A 23,593-nucleotide genomic window follows, 5' to 3' on the forward strand; every position below is an offset into this window, starting at 1 on the left:
ATGAGAGGCGACCTTATTGAAACATATAAGATTCTTAGGGGACTCGACAGGGTAGATGCTGAGAGGTTGTTTCCCCTTGTGGGAGAGTCTAGGACCAGAGGGCATAATCTCAGAGTAAGGGGGCACCCATTTAAAACAGAGATGAGGAGGAATTTCTTCTCTCAGAGGTTAGTTAATCTGTGGAATTCTTTACCGCAGAGGGCTGTAGAGGCTGGGTCATTAAGTATATTCAAGGCTGAGATAGACAGATTTTTAATCAGTAAGGGAATCAAGGGTTATGGGGAAAAGGCAAGAAAGTGGAGTTGAGGATTATCAGATCAGCCATGATCTCATTGAATGGCAGAGCAGACTTGATGGGCCGAATGGCCTACTTCTGCTCCTACATTTTATGGTCTTATGTCTAAAATTATAGCAGGGGCATTCAGGAGCAAAATCATGGGGAAGCACTTTTTCACACACAGAGTAATAGAAATTCACACTGGGAAGAATTTTTCCCCCATTGGGGGGGGCGGTGGGGGGGGTGGGTTGTGCAGGAGCGGGACCAATTGGGGGTGTGCTGCCATTTTATCTGGGCGGGCCAATTAAGGCCCGCCCAGTGTGACGTCAGCCAGGAAACACTATGCGCTCCCTGCGTGGGCAGGAGGGATCCCTAAACCCAAGAGTGCGCTCTTTCAGGCATGCGCGCGAAAGAGTGCACTCATCTCCCTGAGGCTAAGTGCTGCCTCAGGGAGATCGGCGCCAAATTTAAAAATGGTGAAGGTGCAAAAATAAAATTTCCCTGACATGTCCCCTCATGTGACACTCTCACATGAGTTGGGACATGCCCATCACTTTAAAGCATACATTTATTAAAATTTTACAAACTCTCATGAAACCTCACCCCACCCGTGGATGAGGTTTCATGCTTTTTCTGAAGCCCGCCAGGGCTCCCAGCCTGCCCACCAACCTTAAGGTTGTGCAGGCAGGTCCGTTAATTATCTCAAATTACTTTTTTACTGGCCTCAATAGGCCGTTGACAGGTCGGCGGGCGCACAGCTGATTTGGCTGTGCCCGCGCTGACCTGAGAATTAAAATGTCGCAGGGTGACATCGGGAGTTCCACCTGAATTCATCCCGCGTCATTTTACGTGTCGGCGAGCAGGTCCCGCCCCCCCCCGATCCCTGCCCCTGCCTCAAATGACTGTGAATGCTGAGACAATGAGGTAAATAAGTGTATCGAGGGATGTGGAGCTAAGGCAGGTAAATGGAGTTGTAGGTCAGCCATGATCTAATTGAGTAGTGGAGCATTGCAAGGGGCTGAAAGGCCTACTCCTGTTTTAGTTTCCTATAGCATCAAATTAGTGCCCCACATTTCACTTGGTTATATTAGAGATTACAATGTCTCCTGCTTTGTCTGATGAGCCAAATGCTAAAAAGATATTGGCCCTAAACTTCTGTGGGATTTGTCCCAATCTCCCACCATAGCTCTGGTGTCAGGTTGGCTGAATTCCCAGAATAATAGCGCAAATGACTCTCATACTATTTTTCCGGAGAGTCCTGCCAAATCTCCTGCTGAAGTTACAGCAGGAAACTGGGAAAGCACCATGGAATTTCAGGACCTTTGTATCTGTGATAGTTGTTTCTTGGTCTTTATTAGCTGGCCAGCTGAGTTTAAATTGGTTACTGCTTGGTGGATTCAGCCTGTGTGAATGAGTCACTTCTGTCTAGGTGGACTGTTTAATGAGCATTAGCTGCAAGATGACCAATGTGTTAATATTGATTATTGTTCTGCAAGGAAACAAAATTAATCAGTTGGGATTGCTGACCTGGTTTGTGAAGGGGATGAGGCTATCACTCATTGTAGCCCAGATGCTGTTTTATAGGTGTAAGCACTATATGAGGAAGATCTTTCAGATGATTTTTATGTCTTTTTAATGAATCCTATTTTCATTGACAGCTTTGTCTATTGTAAAAGCATTCCTTTTGATGACATTCCAATATGCATTTGGTAAAAAATGAAATAGTATAAATCGTGCATCCAATAAAGCTCCAGTAAAGCTCTGCTTTTCTACTCAGTTGATAGGTTGAGCCTTGTGAAGTTTGCTTAAAAGTTTTTCACAGTCGTGCGCTCTGAGACTTCCAGAAGTTTTGAGAGGTTGACAATTTTCAAATGGTTTCAAGTATTCCTTGACCATGACCCAGTAAAAGCTGTTGTGTTTGCACTTGCTTCTAATTCAACATTACTACCTAATAAAATTGCTCAATAGTTTACACCTTGAGCAAAAAAGTTTTTCGGAATATTATTTATCCATCAGCCCGAGAGACCATGAGAGTATGAGACAACACATCATATTTTCAGTGATTTTATGCAGGCATTTGTTGTTGACTTTGCAAACACTGTTATGAATGGGCTAAATCGCTTTGTCCTTTTCCATACTCTTGATTGTTATACCAGTTGGGATCTATACTACAGCTGTGTAATGACCATAAATATGTTTTGAAAGCAAGCCTCATTGGCACTTTGCTACCAACCTGTCAGGTATTGGTATTACATTCCAACAAGGGGGAAAGGTAGGGGAACCAAAGCCAGGGCTTCTTGGATAACAAGGGAGATAGAGAATATGATGAAACAAAAGCAAGAGTATATGATGCATGTCAGGTGAGTTGTGCAAGCGAGAACCTGGCCAAATGCAATAAGTTGAGTGGGGAAGTTCCTTTTATTCGTTCATGGGATGTGGGCGTCACCGGCAAGGCCAGTATTTGTTGCCCATTCCCAATTGCCCTACTTGAACTGCTCAGTCCGTGCGGTGTAGGTGCATTCACAGTAATGTCAGGAAGGGAGTTCCAGGATTTTGATCCACTGACAGCGAAAGCATTGCAATATAATTCCAAGTCAGGATGGTGTGTTGCTTGGAGGGGAACTTGCAGGTGGCGGTGTTCCCATGCGTCTGCTGCCCTTGTCCTTCTAGGTGGTAGAGGTTGCAGGTTTGGAAGGTGCTGTTGAAGGAGCTTGGTGAGCTGCTGCAGTGCATCTTGTAGATGGCACACAATGCTGCAACTGTACATTGGCGGTGAAGGGAGTGAATATTTAGATTGGTGGAAGGGCTGCCAATCAAGTGGGCTGTTTTGTCCTGGATGGTGTTGAGCTTCTTGGGTGTTGTGGGAGCTGCACTCATCCAGGCAAGTAGAGAGTATTCCATCACACTCCTGACTTGCACCTTGTAGTTGGTGGAAAGGCTTTGGGGAGTCAGGAGGTGAATTACTCACCTTAGAGTTCCCAGCCTCTGATCTGCTCTTGTAGCCACAGTATTTATATGGCTAGTCCAGTTCAGTTTCTGGTCAATGGTAACCCCCAGGATGTTGATAGTGGGGGATTCACTGATGGTAATGCCATTGAGTATCAAGGGGAGATGGTTAGATTCTCTCTTGTTGGAGATGGTCATTGCCTGACACTTGTGTGGCATGAGTGTCAAGAATGTCAAAGAGGAAAATAAGACTGGCAAAGAGAGAATATGAGAATAGAATGGCAATTAACATAAAAGGTAACCCACAAATCTTCTACTGGCATGTAAATAGTAAGCAGTTAATAAGAAGCAGGATGGGGCCTATTAGGGACAAAGAAGGTGAAGCATGCTTAGAGGAATAGGACCAGCCTAGAATACTTAATGAATACTCTGTATTGGTGTTTAAGAGGATGTTGACAAAATATTGGTGGTAGAGGTAATGGATGGGGTGAAAATTGATGGGCAGGGTGTACATGAAAGGCTGGCAATGCTTCAGACTGATAAGTTGCCTTGTCAGGATGGCTTGCATCCTAGGCTGCTAAAGGAAGTGGAGGGGTGGAGACAGTGGAAGGGCTTGCCATAATCTTCCAACCTTCCCTAGATATGGGACAGGTGCAGGGGATTGGAGAGTGGCAAGTGTGAAACCTTTATTCAAGAAAGGATGTAAGGACATTCCTCATAATTACAGGCTGGTCAGTTTAATATCTGTGGTGAGCAAGGTTTTAGAAACAATAATCAAAGATAAGATTTACAGGTACATTGAAAGGTTTGAATGAATTAAGGTTAGCTAGCACGGATTTGTAAAACGCAGGTCATGCTTGACTAATCTAATTGAATTTTTGAATGAAGTAACAGAGAAGGTCGATGAGAGGAATGCAACTGATGTTGACTATATGGATTTTAAGAAGTGTTTGAGAAGGTACCACATAGAAGTGATACAACAGCAGTCTGCAGCTACCAACTACCCAGGGGCACATTGAACTTTTTTTAAGGAAGACCTTTGTTTTTAAAAGAAATACAAGTAAAGACTGATCAGAAGATGGCTGATAATGTAAAGTGACCACTTTCCGGAAAATTCTTATGTGGATTATACTGACAGACATGTTCTGAGAGAACATGGAATGTCCACCTGAAGGGGTGTCAAGGTCTACTTCAAACAGAGACACCTGAAAGAAGCGTATGGAAAATGCAAAAGACTGGTTAATAAAACTGAGGATCATAGAATAGGAGCCTCAGTGTCAGCTTGGATAAAAAATTGGTTAAAAGACATTAAACAGCAAGTCATGGTAAATGGATGCTTTTCAGATCAGTGATGGTAGACAGAGCTGTTTCTCAAAGCTCAGTGCACCGCTGCTTTTTTGATGTATATAAATTACTTGGATATTGGAAGACAGAGTAAAATTTCAAAATTTGCCTATGATACTAAACTTGGACTCAACTCCAACTGGACATAAATAGACATAAATAAATAAATGAGCAGACAAGTGGCAGATGGAATTTAATACAGAGAAGTTGAGGTGATGCATTTTGGCAGAAGGAATAGGACTAACAATATAAACTTAATGGCACAGTTCTAAAGAATATGCAGGGACAGAGGGACCTTGGAGTTCATATGCGTAGACCTTTGAAGGTGACAGGACATATCGAGAGAGTAATTAGCAATGCATATGTGAACTTGTCCTTCATAAATCAAGGTATTGAGTACCAGAGCAGAGAAATTATGCTGAACCTTTATAAACTCTGGTTAGGCCAGTTCTGGTCAACACACTTCAGGAAAGATGTGAGGCTCCTTGAGAGAATGCAGAGGAAATTTACCAGAATAGTTTCAGGGATGAGGGATTTTAGCTACAAGGTTAGGTTAGAGAAGCTGCGGTGGTTCACCTTGGAGCGAAAGAGATTGAGGGGAAATTTGATAGAGGTGTAAAAGATAATGAAAGGTTTAGATAAGGTAGACAAAAAAAATCTTTCCCATCAGCTGATGGTACAAGGACTGGATGACATTGATTTAAGGTTTTGGGCAAAAGATGAAGGGGGAATGGAAGTGGAGATGATCAATGATGTCAAATAAAAATGGATGGACACTTGAAGGAACTTGCATGACTACAGGAGTAGAGAGGGGGAATATGACTGACTGGATTGTTCTATAGAGAGCAGGCATGGACTCAATGGGCCAAATGGCCTCCTTCAGTGTTGTTATGACGCTTTAACATTTTGCAGAGAAAACTAAACCTAGGTATTTGTTGTGTACCTTTTTCCACTTCATCATATTTCTAATTTTCTTCAATGTAACTTTAATTACCAGTTCTGGATTATCTGCTGAGAATACCATTTTTGATCCACAGCACAAGTGTACAGCAAAGCCAACATTTGGCCACAACCTATATCTTCAGTATTTCAAAGTGGCAGACTGTTCAGCAGTACCTGTGGCTCAGCTGGTAGCACTGTTAGCTTTGAGTCAGAGGGTGTGAGTTCAAGTCCCACTGCAGAGGCTTGAGTAAAAAATCTAGGCTGACATCTAGTGATGTATTGAGGGAGTGTTGCCGTGCCAGAGGTGCTGCCTGTCTGATGAGACATTAAAACGAAGCCTTGACTGCTCTCTCAGGAGGGTGTAAGAGATTCAATGGCACTATTTTGGAGGGGAGTTATTGCCAGTGTCCTGACCAATATTTATCCCTTAAGCAACATCATTAAAACAGACTACCAGGCCACTAACACATTTGTGGGAGTTTGCTGTGTATAAATTAGCTGCCGGGTTTCCTACATTACAAGTAACTACACTTCAAAAATGCTTGATTGGCTATAAGCTTTGAAACGTGTTGAGGTATTGAAAGGTGCTATATAAATCCAAGTCTTTGTTTTTAAAAAAAACTTTATCTTTAAGTACACCTGTGAATGGGCTCAATTAGTTTGATATCAAGTCACGAATCTCCCAGACAGGTATATTATCGGTAGAAATTTAACCATTGACTTCAAGACCTGGGCAGTTGATCTTCTGCAGGATTGATTGTCTTATTCTCGGTAAGATTCAAGCCCTTTTGAAAAGTCTCAGTGAGATTATGCCAACTCGCAGCTGGTGTTCTGTTGTGTTGCTCTAAGGATGTAAAGGACAAAAGTCCTGGGATAGTTCTGTTTTGTGTAGGTAATGGGGAGAAGATTAGAGCATCGTGCCCCCCACCCCCACCAACCCCCGCCACATCAAGACAACCTGGGATAAATGGGACAGATTCATGGCAGAACTGGATTCAGCTCTATTTTCCACACCTGAAGGATATCTGGTTATTGTCCTGGATTCACTTTTACTCAGATTGGAAGGTTAGGCCCCATTTTGTAGCTGATGTACTTTTATTTCATTGGCTTCTGACCAGCCTCTTTGATGTGGCAATTTACTTTTGATGAGGAGCACAGATATCCTGAGAGCATCCAGTTAAAATTGTGAATATTTAATCTAAAGGAATCTCTATGCAATTCTTGAAAATGGCTCTAGTTCCTTGTCACTTATCCTTGGAGATGTTTTAGTTCAGTTTTGGATTTTTGATGGGATCAGCTGATCACTGTTTATATTGTTACAAGCGCTAAGAAGGCCCTTAGTTGGATTTTTTTTTGCCAGGCATGGACCGGTATCCTCTTTTCCAGAAAAAAGGATGAGAAATAATGCAATAATGATCTGATTTATGGAGCTTACGACATCCTGATGCTTGTGTACAGTTTCACATCCATTTGAATCATGAATATGAAAGTAAATGTGCCCCTCTCGCTTTGTCCTTCACTCTTACTTCCATGCTCTGTCCATCACTCGCTCGCTCTCACTCTCGCTTGCTCTCTCCCTTGCTCGCTCTCGTTCACTCTCTCCCTCATTTGCTCACTCCCGCTTTCTCCCCGCTCTCTCTCACTTGCTCGCTTCCTTACTTGCTCGCCCTTGCTTGCTCTCTCCCTCACTTGCTCTCGCTTGCTCTTTCCCTCATTTGCTCGCTCTCACTTGCTCCATCCCTTGCTCGCTCTTGCTTGCTCCCTCCCTTGCTCGCTCTCGCTTGCTCCCTCCCTCACTCGCTTCCTCTAATCCTCACTCTTTCACTCTCACTTTCAGTTGCTCTCTCTCCCTCGGTCACGCTCTCCCTCACTTGCTCTCTCCCTTGCTCTCTTGCTGTTGCTTTCTCTCTCCCTTGCTCTCTCTCCCTCGCTCGCTCGCTCCCGCTCTCTCTCTCCCTCACATGCTTGCGCTCACCCTTGCTCTCTCCCTCACTCTTGCTTTCGTTTGCACTCCCTCACTCGCTCTCACTCTCAATTGCTCTCTCCCTCACTCGCTCATTCTCGCTTGCTCTCTCCCTCGTTCTTGCTTGCTCTCTCCCTCACTCTCTCACTCTCGCTTGCTGTCTCCCTCCCTCGCTTGCTATCGTTTGTTCTCTCCCTTGCTCTCACTTGCTCTCTTGTTCTCACTTGCCCTCTCCCTCACTCACCTGCTCTCACTCTCGCTTGCTCTCTCCCTCACTCTCTGTTACTCTGTCGCTCACTCTCGTTTGCTCTGTCCCTTGCTCACTCTCACTCACATCTGAATAGAGTCAGATATGTTTCAAATGAAGTGGCTTGGGCAGATTGCATCAAGACAATTTGATGAGTCATTCTGAACATAATATAAAGCCTCAATATCCTGAACTAGATTCTTAGTTGAGTTGAAGTGTGTGGCACAAAAGCTTGAGCCTTGGAATATCCATAATAAGAGCTGGTGAGGGAAATAAAAAGTTACATCAGTGTAGGAGATGTTCCCTGAAAATGGGACAGGATAAGTTGTCAGAGTAGAGCATAAGGAGCTTCATTCTTTACCTGACTCTGCTGTACCTGGTCTGTGAATGTTTGATGCTGGCACTGGCTGAAGACATTGAAAGCACATTCTATTTCTCTGTAGACAGCCTTGAAGAGCACAAAAATTCACAACACCAAAAAAAATAGAGACTCCAAATTACTCCATGAAGCTAAGGAATCAAACACAGTATTTGTTTTAAAGCCTATTAAAAATCAGAGCAAATGTAACAGTTTCTAAATCTTGAAGCATTTTGACCAATTAGGAGCTGCTCAGGGCTATTCTCTTCGATCCATTAAACACTCAGTGGCAGCTATAGGTCATTATGATTCCCAGGAAACAGAAGTTGAAAATACAAACATAGTCTGCAAGCATTAATGGTAAAAAGGTATGTTAAGAAGCTGTGATTCTGAACAATTTGCTATAATATTGGTTCTATAGGCCGGGAGAAGGGGCTTGCTTCCATGAACTCCTTCACTATTCTCTGTGAAGTGTGTCTATTATTCTGCCCTGGTATTTAACTTGTTTTATAAAATACAGATGCATGTCCATCCATTGGTGAATGGTGGGAGTGAAATAATGCAGTAGCAATGGATTTGGCTCGAGGTGGAAATATTTTCCATGTGTACACCATTGATTCTTACCAGAAGACATTCCAAATTAAAGCTTGCTCCACTACCACTTCACAGTGCACAGTCAATCCTGCTGTTTAGTGTTCCAGCTGTGGATTAGTTGATAGCACTGGCCTCTAAGTCAGGAGGCTGTCTGTTCAAGTCCTACTGCAAGTCCTGGTTTTCAGTTGGGAGGCAGAGGGCTCACTGGATCCTGACGCCTCCAGGGCACAACACAATTTTCAAAGAGAGAGAAGGAACTGGCAACCCACATGTCTCTGATTAACTAGTTGTCGAGCTTAATAGCAGACTTTTGAATAGCAGTTTTAAATTTTCAATCAAGAGGCATGGAGAGCACACAGTGTCTGGAACGTGTCAGGGTGCAGCTGTCATGCACACAGTGGGGAGCCCTGAGTGCTAATGGTTACACTGGCCAACATATTTAAGAAACGGAGATTTATATCCACCTGCTCAACCAGTGGCACAAGAGTTTCTGTCGCTGGTGCAGATGATATGGAATTAAAAGTCTAATGGTGACCATGAAACCACTGTCGATTGGTTCACTATTGACCCTTTAGGGAACCAACAAGAGGGAAAAATATACTTGACCGCATCCTCACCGACCTGCCTGCTGCAGGTGAACCTGTCCATGACAGTATCGGTAGGAGTGACCACTGCACAGTCCTTGTGGAGACCAAGTTCCGTCTTCACATTGAGGACACCCTCCATCGTGCGGTGTGGCATTACCACCATGCTAAATGGGATAGATTTAGAGCTCAAGACCGGGCATCCATGAGGCGCTGTGGGCCATCAGCAGCAGCAGAATTGTACTTGAACACAATCTGTAACCTCATGGCCCAGCATATCCCCCACTCTACCATTGCCATCAAGCCAAGGGGTAAACCCTGGTTCAATGAAGAGTGCAGGAGGGCATGCCAGGAGCAGCACCAGGCATACCTAAAAATGAGGTGTCAACCCGGTGAAGCTACAACACAGGACTACTTGCGTGCCAAACAGCATAAGCAGCAAGTGATAAACCGAGCTAAGCGATTCCAACAAAACAGATCTAAGCTCTGCAGTCCTGCCACATCCAGTCGTGAATGGTGGTGGACAATTAAACAACTCACTGGAGGAGGAGTCTCCACAAATATTCCCATCCTCAATGATGGGGGAGCCCAGTGCATCAGTGCATTCTCAACAATCTTTAGCCATAAGTGCTGAGTGGAAGATCCATCGCAGTCTGCTCTGGAGGTCCCCAGCACCACTGATGCCAGTCTTCAACCAATTCAATTCACTTCACGTGATATCAAGAAACAGCTGAAGGCACTGGATAGTGCAAAGACTATGGGCCCTGGCAATATTCTGGCAATGGTACTGAAGACTTGTGCTCCAGAACTGGCCATGCCCCTAGCCAAGCTGTTCCAGTACAGCTATAACACTGGCATCTACCCGACTATGTGGAAAATTGCCCAGGTGTGCCTGTACACAAAAAGCAGGACAAATCCAACCCAACCAATTACCGCCTCATCAGTCTACTATCGATCATCAGTAAAATGATGGAGGGGGTCATAGACAGTGCTATCAAGCGGCACTTGCTTAGCAATAAACTGCTCACTGACACCCAGTTTGGGTTCTGCCAGGGTCACTCAGCTTCTGAACTCATTACAGCCTTGGTTCAAGCATGGACAAAAGAGCTAAGCTCTAAAGGTGAGGTGAGAGTGACTGCCCTTGACATCAAGGCCGCATTTGACTGAGTGTGGCATCAAGGAGCTCTAACAAAACTGGAGTTAATGGGAATCAGGGGGAAAACTGTCTGCTGGTTGGAGTCACACCTAAAACAAAGGAAGATGGTTGTGGTTGTTGAAGGCCAATCATCTCAGCTTCAGGACATCACTGCAGAATTTCCTCAGGGTAGTGTCCTAGGCCCAACTGCCTTCAGCTGCTTCATCAATGACCTTCCTTCTATCATAAGTCAGAAGTGAGGATGTTCGCTGATGATTGCACAATATTCAGCCCAATTCAGTTTCTGAAGCAGTCCATGTCCAAATGCAGCAAGACCTGGACAATATCCAGGCTTGGGCTGACAAGTGGCAAGTAACATTCATGCCACACGAGTGCCAGACAATGACCATCTCCAACAAGAGAGAAACTAACCATCGCCCCTTGACATTCAATGGCATTACCATCACTGCATCCTCCATATCAACATCCTGGGGGTTACCATTGAGCAGAAACTGAACTGGACTTGCCATATAAATACTGTGGCTACAAGAGCAGGTCAGAGGCTAGGAATCCTGCAATGGGTAAGTCACCTTCTGACTCGCTAAACCTTATCCACCATCTACAAGGCACAAGTCAGGAGTATGATGGAACACTTTCCATTTGCCTGGATGAGTGCAGCTCCAACAATATTCAAGAAACCTTGACACCATCCAGGACAAAGCAGTCCGCTTGATTGGCACCCCTTCCACAAACATTCACTTCCTCCACCATCGATGCACAGTGGCAGCAGTGTGTACCATCTACAAAATGCACTCTTAGCAGCGCCTTCCAAACCCAGGATAGCTACCATCTAGAAGGACAAGGGCAGCAGATGCATGGGAACGCCACCACCTGGAAGTTCCCCTCCAAGCCACTCATCATCCTGACTTGGAAATATATCACCGTTCCTTCACTGTTGCTGGGTCAAAATCCTGGAACTCCCTCCCTAACAGCACTGTGGATGTACCTACACCACAGGGACCACAGCAGTTCAAGATGGCAGCTCACTGCCACCTTCTCAAGGGCAACTAGGGATGGGCAATAAATGCTGTCTTAGCCAGCTATGCCCACATACCCTAAAAATGATTTTTTTTAAAAAACCCTTTCAATGGTGAGGTAAGTTTTAATTACTTTGAAACAACCTATCTGGCACTGAAAATTAACTCTTACAAGTGTGGAATTTCAATCCTTTGCCTGTCGTTGGAGAATTGTTGTTGGAGGTTTTAAAAAATGTTTATAAATTATATTTTTAAAAAACATTTTTCTTTCTGTCTCTTTTATCTCTCCCTTTTAATCAAACATTTGTTACCCTCTCTTTATTTTGCTTTCTATACCTTAATTGGCATTGTATTCACTGCTTAACTTATCCTTCCTGGTTCAGATGCTGTGTTGCTCATTAATGATTCTGCAATCTAATTAGTTAAGGAGATACATAGTTGTTTGCCCAGTTCATGCAGATCCCAGATGCCTTGTAGAGGGTACCATGCTGTTTTAATCTCCCACTTGGAGCAACCTGCCACGCAAAAGCTCTTAGACTTGCCTTTGCCTGTTTAATTTTTAACAAATGGTGGGTGCAGTGGATTGGCTGGATACAGATATTCTGGCTGAATGGGTTCATTACCATGAATGTCATTACAGCTGATGTAGAGGGCGGTTGGATCAGCAAGTTTAGAGTATGCCAATATAACTAGTAAAAATAGTTGCACGGGATGGGGGAAAAGTACAATATTTAAATATTAAGGCAAGTGTTAACAATAAATAGTTTCTATAAAATGTATGTATCCCTCAATCCCCAATTCCTCAATTTTTGCTCCGAGATTACAAGCCCTGATGATAATGATTAACGGTAGGAATACTAATATCATTGTTTGTACCTCCTAAGCTAAATTGAACATACCAACCTATAATGCATTTTCATCATGAAACCCGCCGTATCTGCGGCCATTCATGCTGACTTACAAACATACAAGTACTGTTATCCTTCCGTTGAAGCAAATGTGCCAAATTCCATGAGAAATCTGTGTACTGCCACTTCTCATAACTTACTGTTCCCTCAGGTTAATGTTATTAATGGCATTGTATTTATTAAACATTAGTCATTAAGGGTTTCCTGGATATCACAAGTTGACAGGCCTGAGGGTTCTGCAATAATGCCTTGGGTTCTGCGTGTATGGCATTTTCAAGTTTGAAAAACAATGGCAGCTTGATATTTAGTGCTGAGAAGCTAAGCGCCTTTCAGTGCAACAGATCAAAGCTGCTAAGATGGCAGTTCACCTCAAATCTGTGGTCTTGTTTTGAAGCAAAGAAGATGGAGGAGGAAATGGAGCATTGACTTGTCACCCGCAAATAATTACTTTGAATTGAGAACAATTTACTGTCCAGTTTGGCTCCCGTTTGCCAATTTATTCACTGCAATTTGCTGAGCACTGGTAATAGGGAGTGATGAACATGATTTGCGTTGGAGGAGTGTTATGACTGTTTGGGGACTTGTCCAAAATATTGTGACATTTTGAATAACATTTAATGGGCACAAGGCACAATTTGGAGAGGTAAATTCCACTTTGAGTTTTGCAGGGTACTTTATCATCCAAGATTGAATAAAGAGAATGACTGACTTGCATTTGTATAGTGCCTTTCATGACCTCGGGATGTCCCAAAGTGCTTGCAGGCAACAAAGCACTTTGGAAGTCTAGTCAGAGTTGTAATGTAGGAAAGGAATAAATTTATTTTGGCTTTAAAACCAAAGTTATATACAGAAGATGTGGTCAGTTCAACCTTTGCAATACCTACAGCAGGCTGCCTTAAACACGTTGCCTAATTAAAATGTTGCCAGATACTTATTGTTAAAGTACTACCTCTAAATTATACACTGAAAATGAGGGAAAACAGTGACATTTACTGAATTTCCAGGATCCATCTGGGCACCAATGGGGCCCCCGGGGTGGAGAGATCTGCAGAATGTGGTGCCATTCAATCAGTATTTCAGCTACTCGATAGGTGTCCTGGCCATCTGCCCATTCTGCAACTTGATAAAACCATACTTCACACTGATGTGCAATGACCAAGGCTGCACCCATATTTCACCATTTGAAGGGGCTGCTCCTTTGTATTTGGCTACACTTTCAGCAGCCATATTTACCATTGGTTACCTGGTGAGGAGATCAGATGTACACATCCACTGACCTAGAAAATGATCACACAGTGACTCACCAGTGTGCTCAAAATATGACCTTGGGGAACTGCAAGACATTTTATAGACTAGAATTTACAAATTATTATTTCAATTTACTGACATGCACTAATAGCTAGCCATCTGTTATTTATTAATGGTGCCTTCCTTAGAGGGGACTGCCTGAGGTTGTGTTGATAACATTGACATTGCGTAAAAGAGGACACTTACTGAAGAAAAGAGACTCATGCAATGGCATTAAAATGCCATTAAAAAATAAATTATGCTTATGAATATGTTTTATGAATGTGGGTTGCTTGTGAAGAGTGTGATGGGTACTCTTCCACCCTCATACAGTCACATAGTTATTCAACATCTTGATAAAATGGCTTTTCACAGTGATCACTGAACAGGTGGGTTGTATCTTATGTGTCCCCACCGGGCATGTTTTCAACAGGAGTGACACATAAAATAGGGTAGATGCCCTCTCACCACCCTCTTGAAATCAGAAGCCCACTCACCATATTTAAATAAATAATAAAGGGGTAATGGGGCTTGTTAACAAGTCAATTGACCCTGATAATACGCTGCCCACACCATAATAGGGTTGGCGTGGGCAATGGAAGGGGCAGTGGGCAGGCCACTTGGACGGGTTCCCTTTATGGATCAAGGGGCAGATAGAACACCCATTTTCTTCATACCTGCCTGCTCCATTAAACACATCATCTCCACCCACCTGCCCCCACTCCCCTAAACTGCAACTATGAGGCGCTGTGGGCCATCAGCAGCAACAGAATTGTACTCAACCACAATCTGTAACCTCATGGCCCGGCATATCACCCATTCTACCATTAGCACCAAGCTGGGGCACCAACCCTGGTTCGTTGAAGAGTGCAGGAGGGCATGCCAGGAGCAGCACCAGGCGTACCTAAGAATGAGGTATCAACCCGGTGAAGCTACAATAGAGGACTACTTGTGTGCCAAACAGCATAAGTAGCAAGTGGTAGACAGGGCTAAGCTATTCCACAACCAACGGATCAGACCCACGCTCTGCAGTCCTGCCACATCCTGTCATGAATGGCGGTGGGCAATTAAGCAACTCACTGGAGGAGGAAGCTCCACAAATATCTCCATCCTCAATGATGGGGGAGCCCAGCACATCAGTGTAAAAGATAAGGCTGAAGCATTTGCTACAATCTTCATCCAGAAGTGCCGAGTGGATGATTCATCTCCGGAGGTCCCCATCATCACAGATGCCAGTCTTCAGCCAATTCGATTCACTCCATGTGATATCAAGAAATGGCTGATGGCACTAGATACTACAAATGACAATATTCCGGTAATAGTACTGAAAACTTGTGCTTCAGAACTTGCCGCGCCCCTATCTAAGCTGATCCAGTTGAGCTACAACACAGGCATCTACCTGGAAATGTGGAAAATTGCCCAGGTATGTCCTATACACAAAGAGCAGGACAAATTCAACCAGACCAATTACCGCCCCATCAGTCTACTCTCAATCATCAGTAAAGTGGTGGAAGGGGTCATCAACAGTGCTATCAAGTGGCACTTGCTTAGCAATAACCTGCTCACTGATGCTCAGTTTGGGTTCCACCAAGGTCACTCAGCTCCTGCCCTTATTACAGCTTTGGTTCAAACATAGACAAAAGAGATGAACTCCAGTGGTGAGGTGAGAGTGACTGCCCTTCTCATCAAGGCAGCATTTGACCAAGTGTGGCAATAAGGAGCCCTAGCAAAACTGGATTCAATGGGAATCAGGGGGAAAACTCTCCACTGGTTGGAGTCATACCTAGCAAATGGAAGATGGTTGTGGTTATTGGAGGTCAATCATCTCAGTTCCAGGACATCACTGCAGGGGTTGCTCAGGGTATTGCACTAGGCCCAACCATCTTCAGTAGATTCATAATGTCCTTCCCTCCATCATATGGTCAGAAGTGAGGATGTTCGCTGATGATTGCACAATGTTCAGCACCATTCGTGACTCCTCAGATACTGAAGCAGTCCATGTTCAAGTGCAGCAAGACCTGGACAATCTCCAGGCTTGGGCTGACAAGTGCCAGGTAATGACCATTTCCAACAAGAGAGAACGTAACCATTGTTTTTTGACATTCAATGGCATCCTGGGGATTACCATTGACCAGAAACTGAATTGGACTAGCCATATAAATGCTGTGTCTACAAGAGCAGGTCAGAGGCTAGGAATCTTGTGGCGAGGAACTCACCTCTTGACTCCCCGAACCGTGTCCATGATCTACAGGACACAAGTCAGCAGTGTGATGAAATACTCTCCACTTGCCTGAATGAGTGCAGTTCCCACAACACTCAAGAAGCTTGACACCATTCAGGACCAAGCAGCCCACTTGATTGGCACCCCTTCCACAAACATTCACTCCCTCCCCACTGACACACAGTAGTAGCAGTGTGTACCATCTACAAGGTGCACTGCAGGAACTCACCAAGGCTCCTTAGACAGTACCTTCCAAACCTACGACTGCTACCATCTAGAAAGACAGTGGCAGCAGATATGTGGGAACACCACCACCTGGAAGTTCCCCTCCAAGTAACTCACAATCCTTACTTGGAAATATATCACCGTTCCTTCATTGTCGCTGTGTCAAAATCCTGGAACTCCCTCCCTAACAGCACTGTGGGTGTACCTACACCACACGGACTGCAATGGCTCAAGAAGGCAGCTCACCACCACCTTCTCAAGGGCAATTAGGGATGGGCAATAAATGCTGGCCCAGCCAGTGATGCTCACATCCCATAAACAAATTTTTAAAAACCTACCTGCCCAAGACTCCAGACTTACCTGACTCTGGGATGCATGGGCCTTCGTCTTGTTCCTGGTTACGGTACTGGCAGTACCCACTAATGTGCTCTTGGGATTGCTGGGGCTATGGAGCCACCAGCCAATCCAATTGGGTGGCAGCTCCAATGGGTGGGATATCTTCCCCAGTGAGGGGCGGAAGCCCCACACTTTCCCAATTTAGCCCCCCTGCAGCATGTTTTGGCAGTGGGGTGGGCTGGCGCCGACTTTGCTTCCAGGTTATGGGGCTGGATGGGGGAAATCTATCCACCACCGCCGCCAAACCCCCCCACCACCCCCCCACTCTCCTCACCCCCCCACCCCCACCCCTACCCAATAATATTCTGCCCAGTATGTCCTCCCCAACCCGAATCTCCTTCTATACATCATCTGCTCTGGAAATATGAAGGGATATATTTAGTTGATTTTGGGTCAGTGCCTTTTATCAATCTGATTTAAATATCTACGTTTGTTAAAGTAACATCAAGTAAAATCACTGTTGATTTCTGTAGCATTAACCTGAAACTCAGATCAATAGTTGAGCAGCGTGTGGGGTCAAACCTGGATCCTCTCCCCTGTCGATGAACATTGAGGATGGCTTGGCTCTGATTACGCCAGTAGTTTGAAACATATGCTTTGATGTTATCACTGGCCCAGAGCTTCATTCATTTAATTATTAATGAAATATTCCATTTTAAATAGTGGTATCTTGGCCCAAGGGCTGAAACACTCACAGAACAATAAAATATGGACAACTCTTGGACTGGCCATTGAAGAGGAATAGGGGTAGGATTCTTCCTTTGAGAGAATGCAAGATAATGCAATGGAGGCAGGGCTATCCCAGTTACCAAAACAATGGTGAAAGTCCTCTGTTAAAAGTATCAGACCTCATGTATACAAGTCTGGACCTATCTTTCTCGAGTGACGCCCATGCCAGTTAAAGTACAGGCAGCAATGCAACATCATATGACAACATGTACATATTTGTTTATGCTAATAAGAAATAAATTGTATATTTTCTATATATTAAAATAATTGAATAGGTTGCAACATTCTATTTTAAAATGCACGGGAAATATATAATGGATTGGCTTGTAGTGTAAGATGCAAAGCGCACCTCCCACCTTTGTTTCACTATTGAAATTTTCCACCTTGATCTATTGCGCTAACAACTTTGTTTTAAAAAAGGGAATGCAGTTCCATTGCAGTCTCATTGGTGAGGTTAATGATAGTTAAAAGGTAAAAGCCTCACTCTTTTAACCTGTCTGAATAGTGACCATCAATTTTGATTGCTGAAATGTCCTCCTCAGTTGGCTGGTATCCTGATGACTTTAATAAATAGCAAAACTCAGCATGTGTTTCTGCTGCACCCACCGCCCGCCTGTCCCTGAAACTTGAGCACCCGCCCAAATAAAATTAAAGCTCTCCCTACAAGCAACCCACCCCAGTGTTACATCGGAAGAACATCTTACTCTGAAAAGTAATGAGATTTCATCCAGCCCACTTGCTCAGGTGAGTTGAGATCCCCAGACTTAGTTCAGGTCAACAACATATCTTTTCCACTCTATCCCTTCATCATCAAACTCAGTGGTTACACCTCTCCAGTACCCAAGCTGTATTCATTTAGCTCAATGAATCCCACTGAAATGTTAGATGTTGTTTGTTCTGATTCAACTAAATTTACAGGGTGGGAGTGGGGGGGGGCGCAGTTAAAGTTTCCATTACATCAATGGAAAACTTGAAGGAATGACATAAACGTCTGCTTACGCTATTTCTCTGGATTTCTGCCAAGATTATGATGGAAGATGAGGCGAACCCCTGTGGAAATTTCAGCTGACAATGTTTATAGTTGGACAGTAGCCAAAGTGAACAATTTGAAAAAATTAAAAGTTGGTTTCACGTAGAGCATAAAACTACGCCTAATTTGGCACCATCACTTGCGTGGATCATGTAGGAGATGGAAGTATCACACTGGTGCTATAATGAGCATTCTTTTATAGCAGATTGTCCATATTCTGCAGAGGAAAAGCATCCAAAGAGCCAAATGACACTCTGGCAGCAGCTACAGGGTTTGTTTTAGTCCAGGATACCTCCCCACTATTATTTAAAGACTGGATGACTGGGTTGCTAAGGAAACATGATACCCACTCTTAATGACCCTATTTTGAAAAACTGAACAGGGAGCATGTACCACATTATAGGAAGGATGTGATTGCACTGGAGAGGGTGCAGAGGAGATTTACCAGGATGCTGCCTGGGCTGGAGGGTCCGAGCTATGAGGAAAGATTGGATAGGCTGGGGTTGTTTTCCTTGGAGCAGCAAAGGTTGAGAGGGGACCTGATAGAAGTGTATAAGATTATGAGGGGCATAGATAGAGTGGATAGGAAGGCACTTTTTCCATTAGTAGAGGGGTCAATAACCAGGGGGCATAGATCTAAGGTAAGAAGTAGAGGGCTAAGAGGGGGAGCTGAGGAGAAATTTCACCACCCAGAGGATGGTGGGAGTCTGGAATTCATTGTCTGAAAGGGTGGTTGAGTCAGAAACTCTTGTAACATTTAAGAAGTATTTGGATATTCATATCTTTGTTGACCGGCATGAACACGATGGGCCGAATGTCCTCCTTCTGCGCTGTAAACATCTATGAGTCAATGAGCATGCTGCTACAGGGAATTTTATGCCAAATTCTTACAGAACATATAATTGAAATGCTGAAAGAGGTTTTCCTGCTCAGACAGATTGGTGGCGGATAGGCTCTTGGCTCTGTCAAGGTGTCAAAAATTATCTGCATCTGCTGTGTGTTGGTTGATGTTTTGAAGGTGACACAACAACCACATGTGACATTAGAAGCATTTTTAAGTGCCAGCTATAAAAATTCAATCTGAGGCAAGATGGACATAGTTTTGGTTTTGATGGACATAATTTTGATTTTGGGCAATAGTATGAAGTTGACATTTGCAATTGGCCAGCCTTTACAATCTCTCAATTTGAATTTCCCTTGTCCTCGATGAAAATCAGGAAATATTTATACCGGACAACAGATCCAATATCGATAATCTAACACTATTGCCCAAAAGTCAAAATCAACGCCCATATATCCGTGATGCCTCAGGTTGAACATTACGGTGGCATAAAACTGCAAGAGGCTTGTACCAGTGCTCCTTTACTCAGGTTCTACCCTGTTCAGTGCACAGTGCTTGGGATGCTATGGGCATAGAATTAATCTCAAGTGTTAAATGCTGGAAAGCCATCCCATGGTATTGTCCCAAACGCCTAAAATTTCACATCTACCCTCATTTATGGGCGTGAGAGGCAACATTCAATCTTGTTATCCACCTCCTACCAGGCTTGTGACACGCTGTGACAAGAAGAAGGATTCCACAGCCCCAGATATGGCTATCATCCTCTACTGCATGTCTTTCAGCTGAATACCCAAACTGGCAACAGTGAAAGGGCTCATTCTGCCCACATGTTCCCTTGCTGACTTTCCACAGCTGACCTGCAAAAGAAGTCAGCTATGTTCAATAGGAGTAGCACCTTTTAACAACTGCTGATGTTAGAATTTCCCATTATCTTCCACTTATTGAGTTCCCAGCACTTATGAAAAGCACATGGGGAGCACATTTAAATTATGACAATGAGCTGCTCTTAATGAATCCAATTGCGTTAGTTCCCCCTTTCTATTTGCATGAAAGGTTGAAGGCATGCAGCAATCCTAGCCCCATTTTTTGGATCCTAAAGCTAGCTTTTAACTGAGTTTCTTTTTAATAAGAAACCCTCAAGGCTGTTAACTAGCTTGAGACGTCCAGTATTTATTGATACTTTTGCAATTAGGGATGGATTGATAAACTGTTGAGATTGGAGCGATGGTGGTGTCATGGTAATGTCACTGAACTAGTAACCTAGAGACCCAGGCTAATGCTCTGGGGGCACAGGTTCAAATCACACGCAGCAGTTGGTGGAATTTGAATTCAAGTAATAAAATCTGGCATTGAAAACTAGGGCAGAATTTTTAGGTTAGCATGTGGGCCTGACCCGATTGGACATGAAAATGCGCGATATTTTGGTTGGCGGGCACGCGCGTAAATTAGAGGCGCGCCCGCTGATAATTAAGAGGTCTATTAAGGTCATTAAAGTTGTAATTGTCTCTGACTTTTGTGGCCCGTCCAACCTTATGGTTGGCGGACGGGCGAATCAGCCAGGCGGACTTTGCATTTTTCATGAAACCTCATCCAAGGGCGTGGGGAGGTTTCCGTTATTAAATTTAAAAAAAAATCTATGGACAGCATTTTTATCACGTACATGGTCAGGTGACTGATTGTGATGATTGTACATTTTTTTCCCTTATTTTACAAACTGTATTTAACTGTTTTAAAGTCTCCAGCTCCCTGAGGCAGCTCTCTGCCTTCAGGAGCTTTCATTCAGCTTACGTGCTTACGTCAGCGCCAGCCCTCCTCCCGCCCCCCCCCACCCCGGCAGTGGCTGGGGCCCGATTGCAGCTGGAGGCCGATCACAGTCAGTGGTCCGTTCCACGGCCGATCTGTGACCCACCAATTGCGTCCACCCGACGGCCTAAAAATTCTGCCCCTAGCCTTGGTAATGGTGACTGTGAAACTATCATCGATTGTTGTAAAAACCCATCTGATTCACTAGTGTCCTTTAGGGAAGGAAATCTGCCATCTTTACCCGGCCTGGCCTACGTGTGACTCCGGACCCACAGCAATGTGGTTGTCTCTTAACTGCCCTCTGAAATGGTCTAGTAAGCCCCCCAGTTCAAGGGCGATTGATGGGCAACAATTAATGCTGGCCCTGCAAGTGATGCCCACATTCCATGAAAGAGTAAAAAATAAAATCCTGAATAATGATGTGCGACAAAAGAGGCTCAACAATCCATGGATATTCCACATCAGAATTCAAACATTACAAGAACGTTGGCAAGTTCTGCCTTCAGAGGGTGTGGGTTACAAAGAGATTGGTTTAAGGGTCTACAGCCAGAGAAAGAAACTTGTATGTGTTATAAGGTCATTACCTCATCCCAAAACACTTAAGTAACCTCTGCTGATGACCTTGAATTTAAAAAGGTATTGATAGACTAGGCTGATTTTTAGGTGATGGTCATTTTGAATTAACATTGACACAATCTGGCATTTTGTAACTTATGGAAATTGTTAATTGATTTGAGTTCATGGGTGCAATCCTCTTGAAATCACACTTGAAATTACATTGTTCTTCCAAAGTGAAGTTATTGTTTGTTTCCGACCAAATTCACTCACATAACAACAAATGTGAATTCTTTCATGAACCAGTGCAATTGGGCAGTGTCATAAAATGTAATTGTATTTTTTCTTTGCATTCCCTCTTGTGTTTAAGAATGGTAGCCTGGTGCAACTGTATTAATGCGGTGATAATGGGTTTAAAATAAAAAAAATAAGCACTTTTGAATAAGGATATCTTCTCCACCTGCGATTAACCTGATTTTAAAATCACTGAAATTAACTTGAAAGTAAAACTGTGCTGAGCTATTTACGAGTTTCATTGGCATGCGTGCATCAGTTTCTTAATTTTTTTTATTATGTAAAAACTTCTAAAATAAGCCTACTATTGCCTGTGCTACTTTTAAAAAAAAACCTCATTCGATGTGAAGATGGTCCATGAATGGACACAATTGACAGAAACTTGCCATGTTCAATGTTTTAATCTGTTGGGGCGGCCAGCTTCTGGCAAAATGATTTTGAAACAAGTATTAAAGATTGCGGAAACAAGATTTACACTTCACATAACTCACATTTAAAACTCCCCCAACCTTCGGCGTTGCTTCGGCACAATTCACCTACATATTGCTGATAATACTGGAACAAACTATCGCAGCTCTGCCCCACGTGCTCCAATCAATGGTGCATTACGTTACCCATTTCACCTTTTGTCCTGTTCTACACTTGGAAAAGACCCTCCAGAGAATGTAATGACAGATTCTGTGGATGCTTGCATTGTTCTAGAGTTTCAGATTCTCATTACATAATGAACCCAGCTTACTAATTAATGGTTTTGTTTATGTTTTTCACTCTCAGGGCGAAAGCAAAAAAAGGTGTGAACATTGTTGATGTAAAACCTAGCATTCCAAGCTTGTGGGAAGTTAAACAGGAGATGGGAAATGGTGGGAAACACTCCATCGCAACTGTTGTTTGCCGGAAGAAACCTGGTGCTTCAAGTAGCAGGTAGGAGATCATGAGTAACTTTAATTGTATTACATAACTGTATTACATCAAATGACAGTGTGTATATTTGGGCCATTCTATTCTATTGCATGTTTTGTACCAGGACTTCATTTGGGATGTTTTCAGTGGATAATTTAACACTGACGTGTTATTAAGTAACAGAAACAGAAAATGCTGGAAACATTTAGCAGATATGGCAGCATCTATGGAGAGATAAACAGAGTATTTCAGGTCAACAATATTTTATTAGAGTGGGGAAACGTTAGAGATGTAACACATTTACTGAGGCAGAGATAGGGGGAGAGGGGAGGATAAGAAGAGAAGGGCAGGTCTATGATAGGGTCGAAGGCAGGAAAGATTGAATACAAAAGGGATGACGGTGCAAAACAAAAGAGCAGTGGTAATGAAACAAGTAAAGAAACAGACAATGTGTCTAGAGGACATTCAAATGGATAAAACAAAATCATTGTCAATAGTTGTTACCCAAAAACCAAACAAAGTGAAGCAGAGATTATGATCTGTAATTGTTGAACTAAATGTTGTCTAGAAGGCTGTAAAGTATGTACCAATAATTGATGAGGTGCTGTTCACTGAGCTGAGCTTCATTGGAACAATGTAAGATGCCAAGGATAGAGAGGTCAGCAATGTAGGAGTGGAGCAAAGAATTAAAATGACAGCTGAAAATCTGAAATAAAATATGCAATCCTGTTTGCCGAGGTCCTTCAACATTTTCTGAAGAATTCTGCTTTAGTTTTCAATACCAACATCAGTTAGCTGCCCTGATTTAAAGGAATTGGGTGGTGGAATGAGTCTAAATACCTCTTTCATTGGGCTCTCAATCCACCTCAGACTGGTAGGCAGTCTCCACTGTAAAAATTCTAAGCAGAATCAGCATACTTAATGGGATGTACTTAATGGTAATGAGTCTATAGCACAAAGCTGCCTATAATTCAATA

At 43.5% G+C, this 23,593-nt stretch overlaps 1 protein-coding gene across 2 annotated transcripts in view; it reads left to right on the plus strand.

Moving 5' to 3' along the window:
- The window catches only part of LOC144687692 (transmembrane protein 132C-like), a 1,088,236-nt gene that overhangs the window by 448,243 nt on the left and 616,400 nt on the right, over positions 1–23,593 (plus strand). Inside the window, exons 1-2 of one of the 2 annotated variants that reach the window (XM_078554108.1) lie at positions 4,211–4,313; positions 22,491–22,637. In XM_078554108.1, the coding sequence (XP_078410234.1) occupies positions 4,312–4,313; positions 22,491–22,637 (149 nt within the window). In that variant the 5' untranslated portion in view covers positions 4,211–4,311. Of the gene's footprint in view, positions 1–4,210; positions 4,314–22,490; positions 22,638–23,593 lie in introns of those variants that run through there. The other variant, XM_078554107.1, reaches the window with a different exon arrangement.

The sequence above is a fragment of the Cetorhinus maximus genome, chromosome 12 (assembly GCF_964194155.1).
Source record: "Cetorhinus maximus chromosome 12, sCetMax3.hap1.1, whole genome shotgun sequence".
Lineage (NCBI taxonomy): Eukaryota > Metazoa > Chordata > Chondrichthyes > Lamniformes > Cetorhinidae > Cetorhinus > Cetorhinus maximus.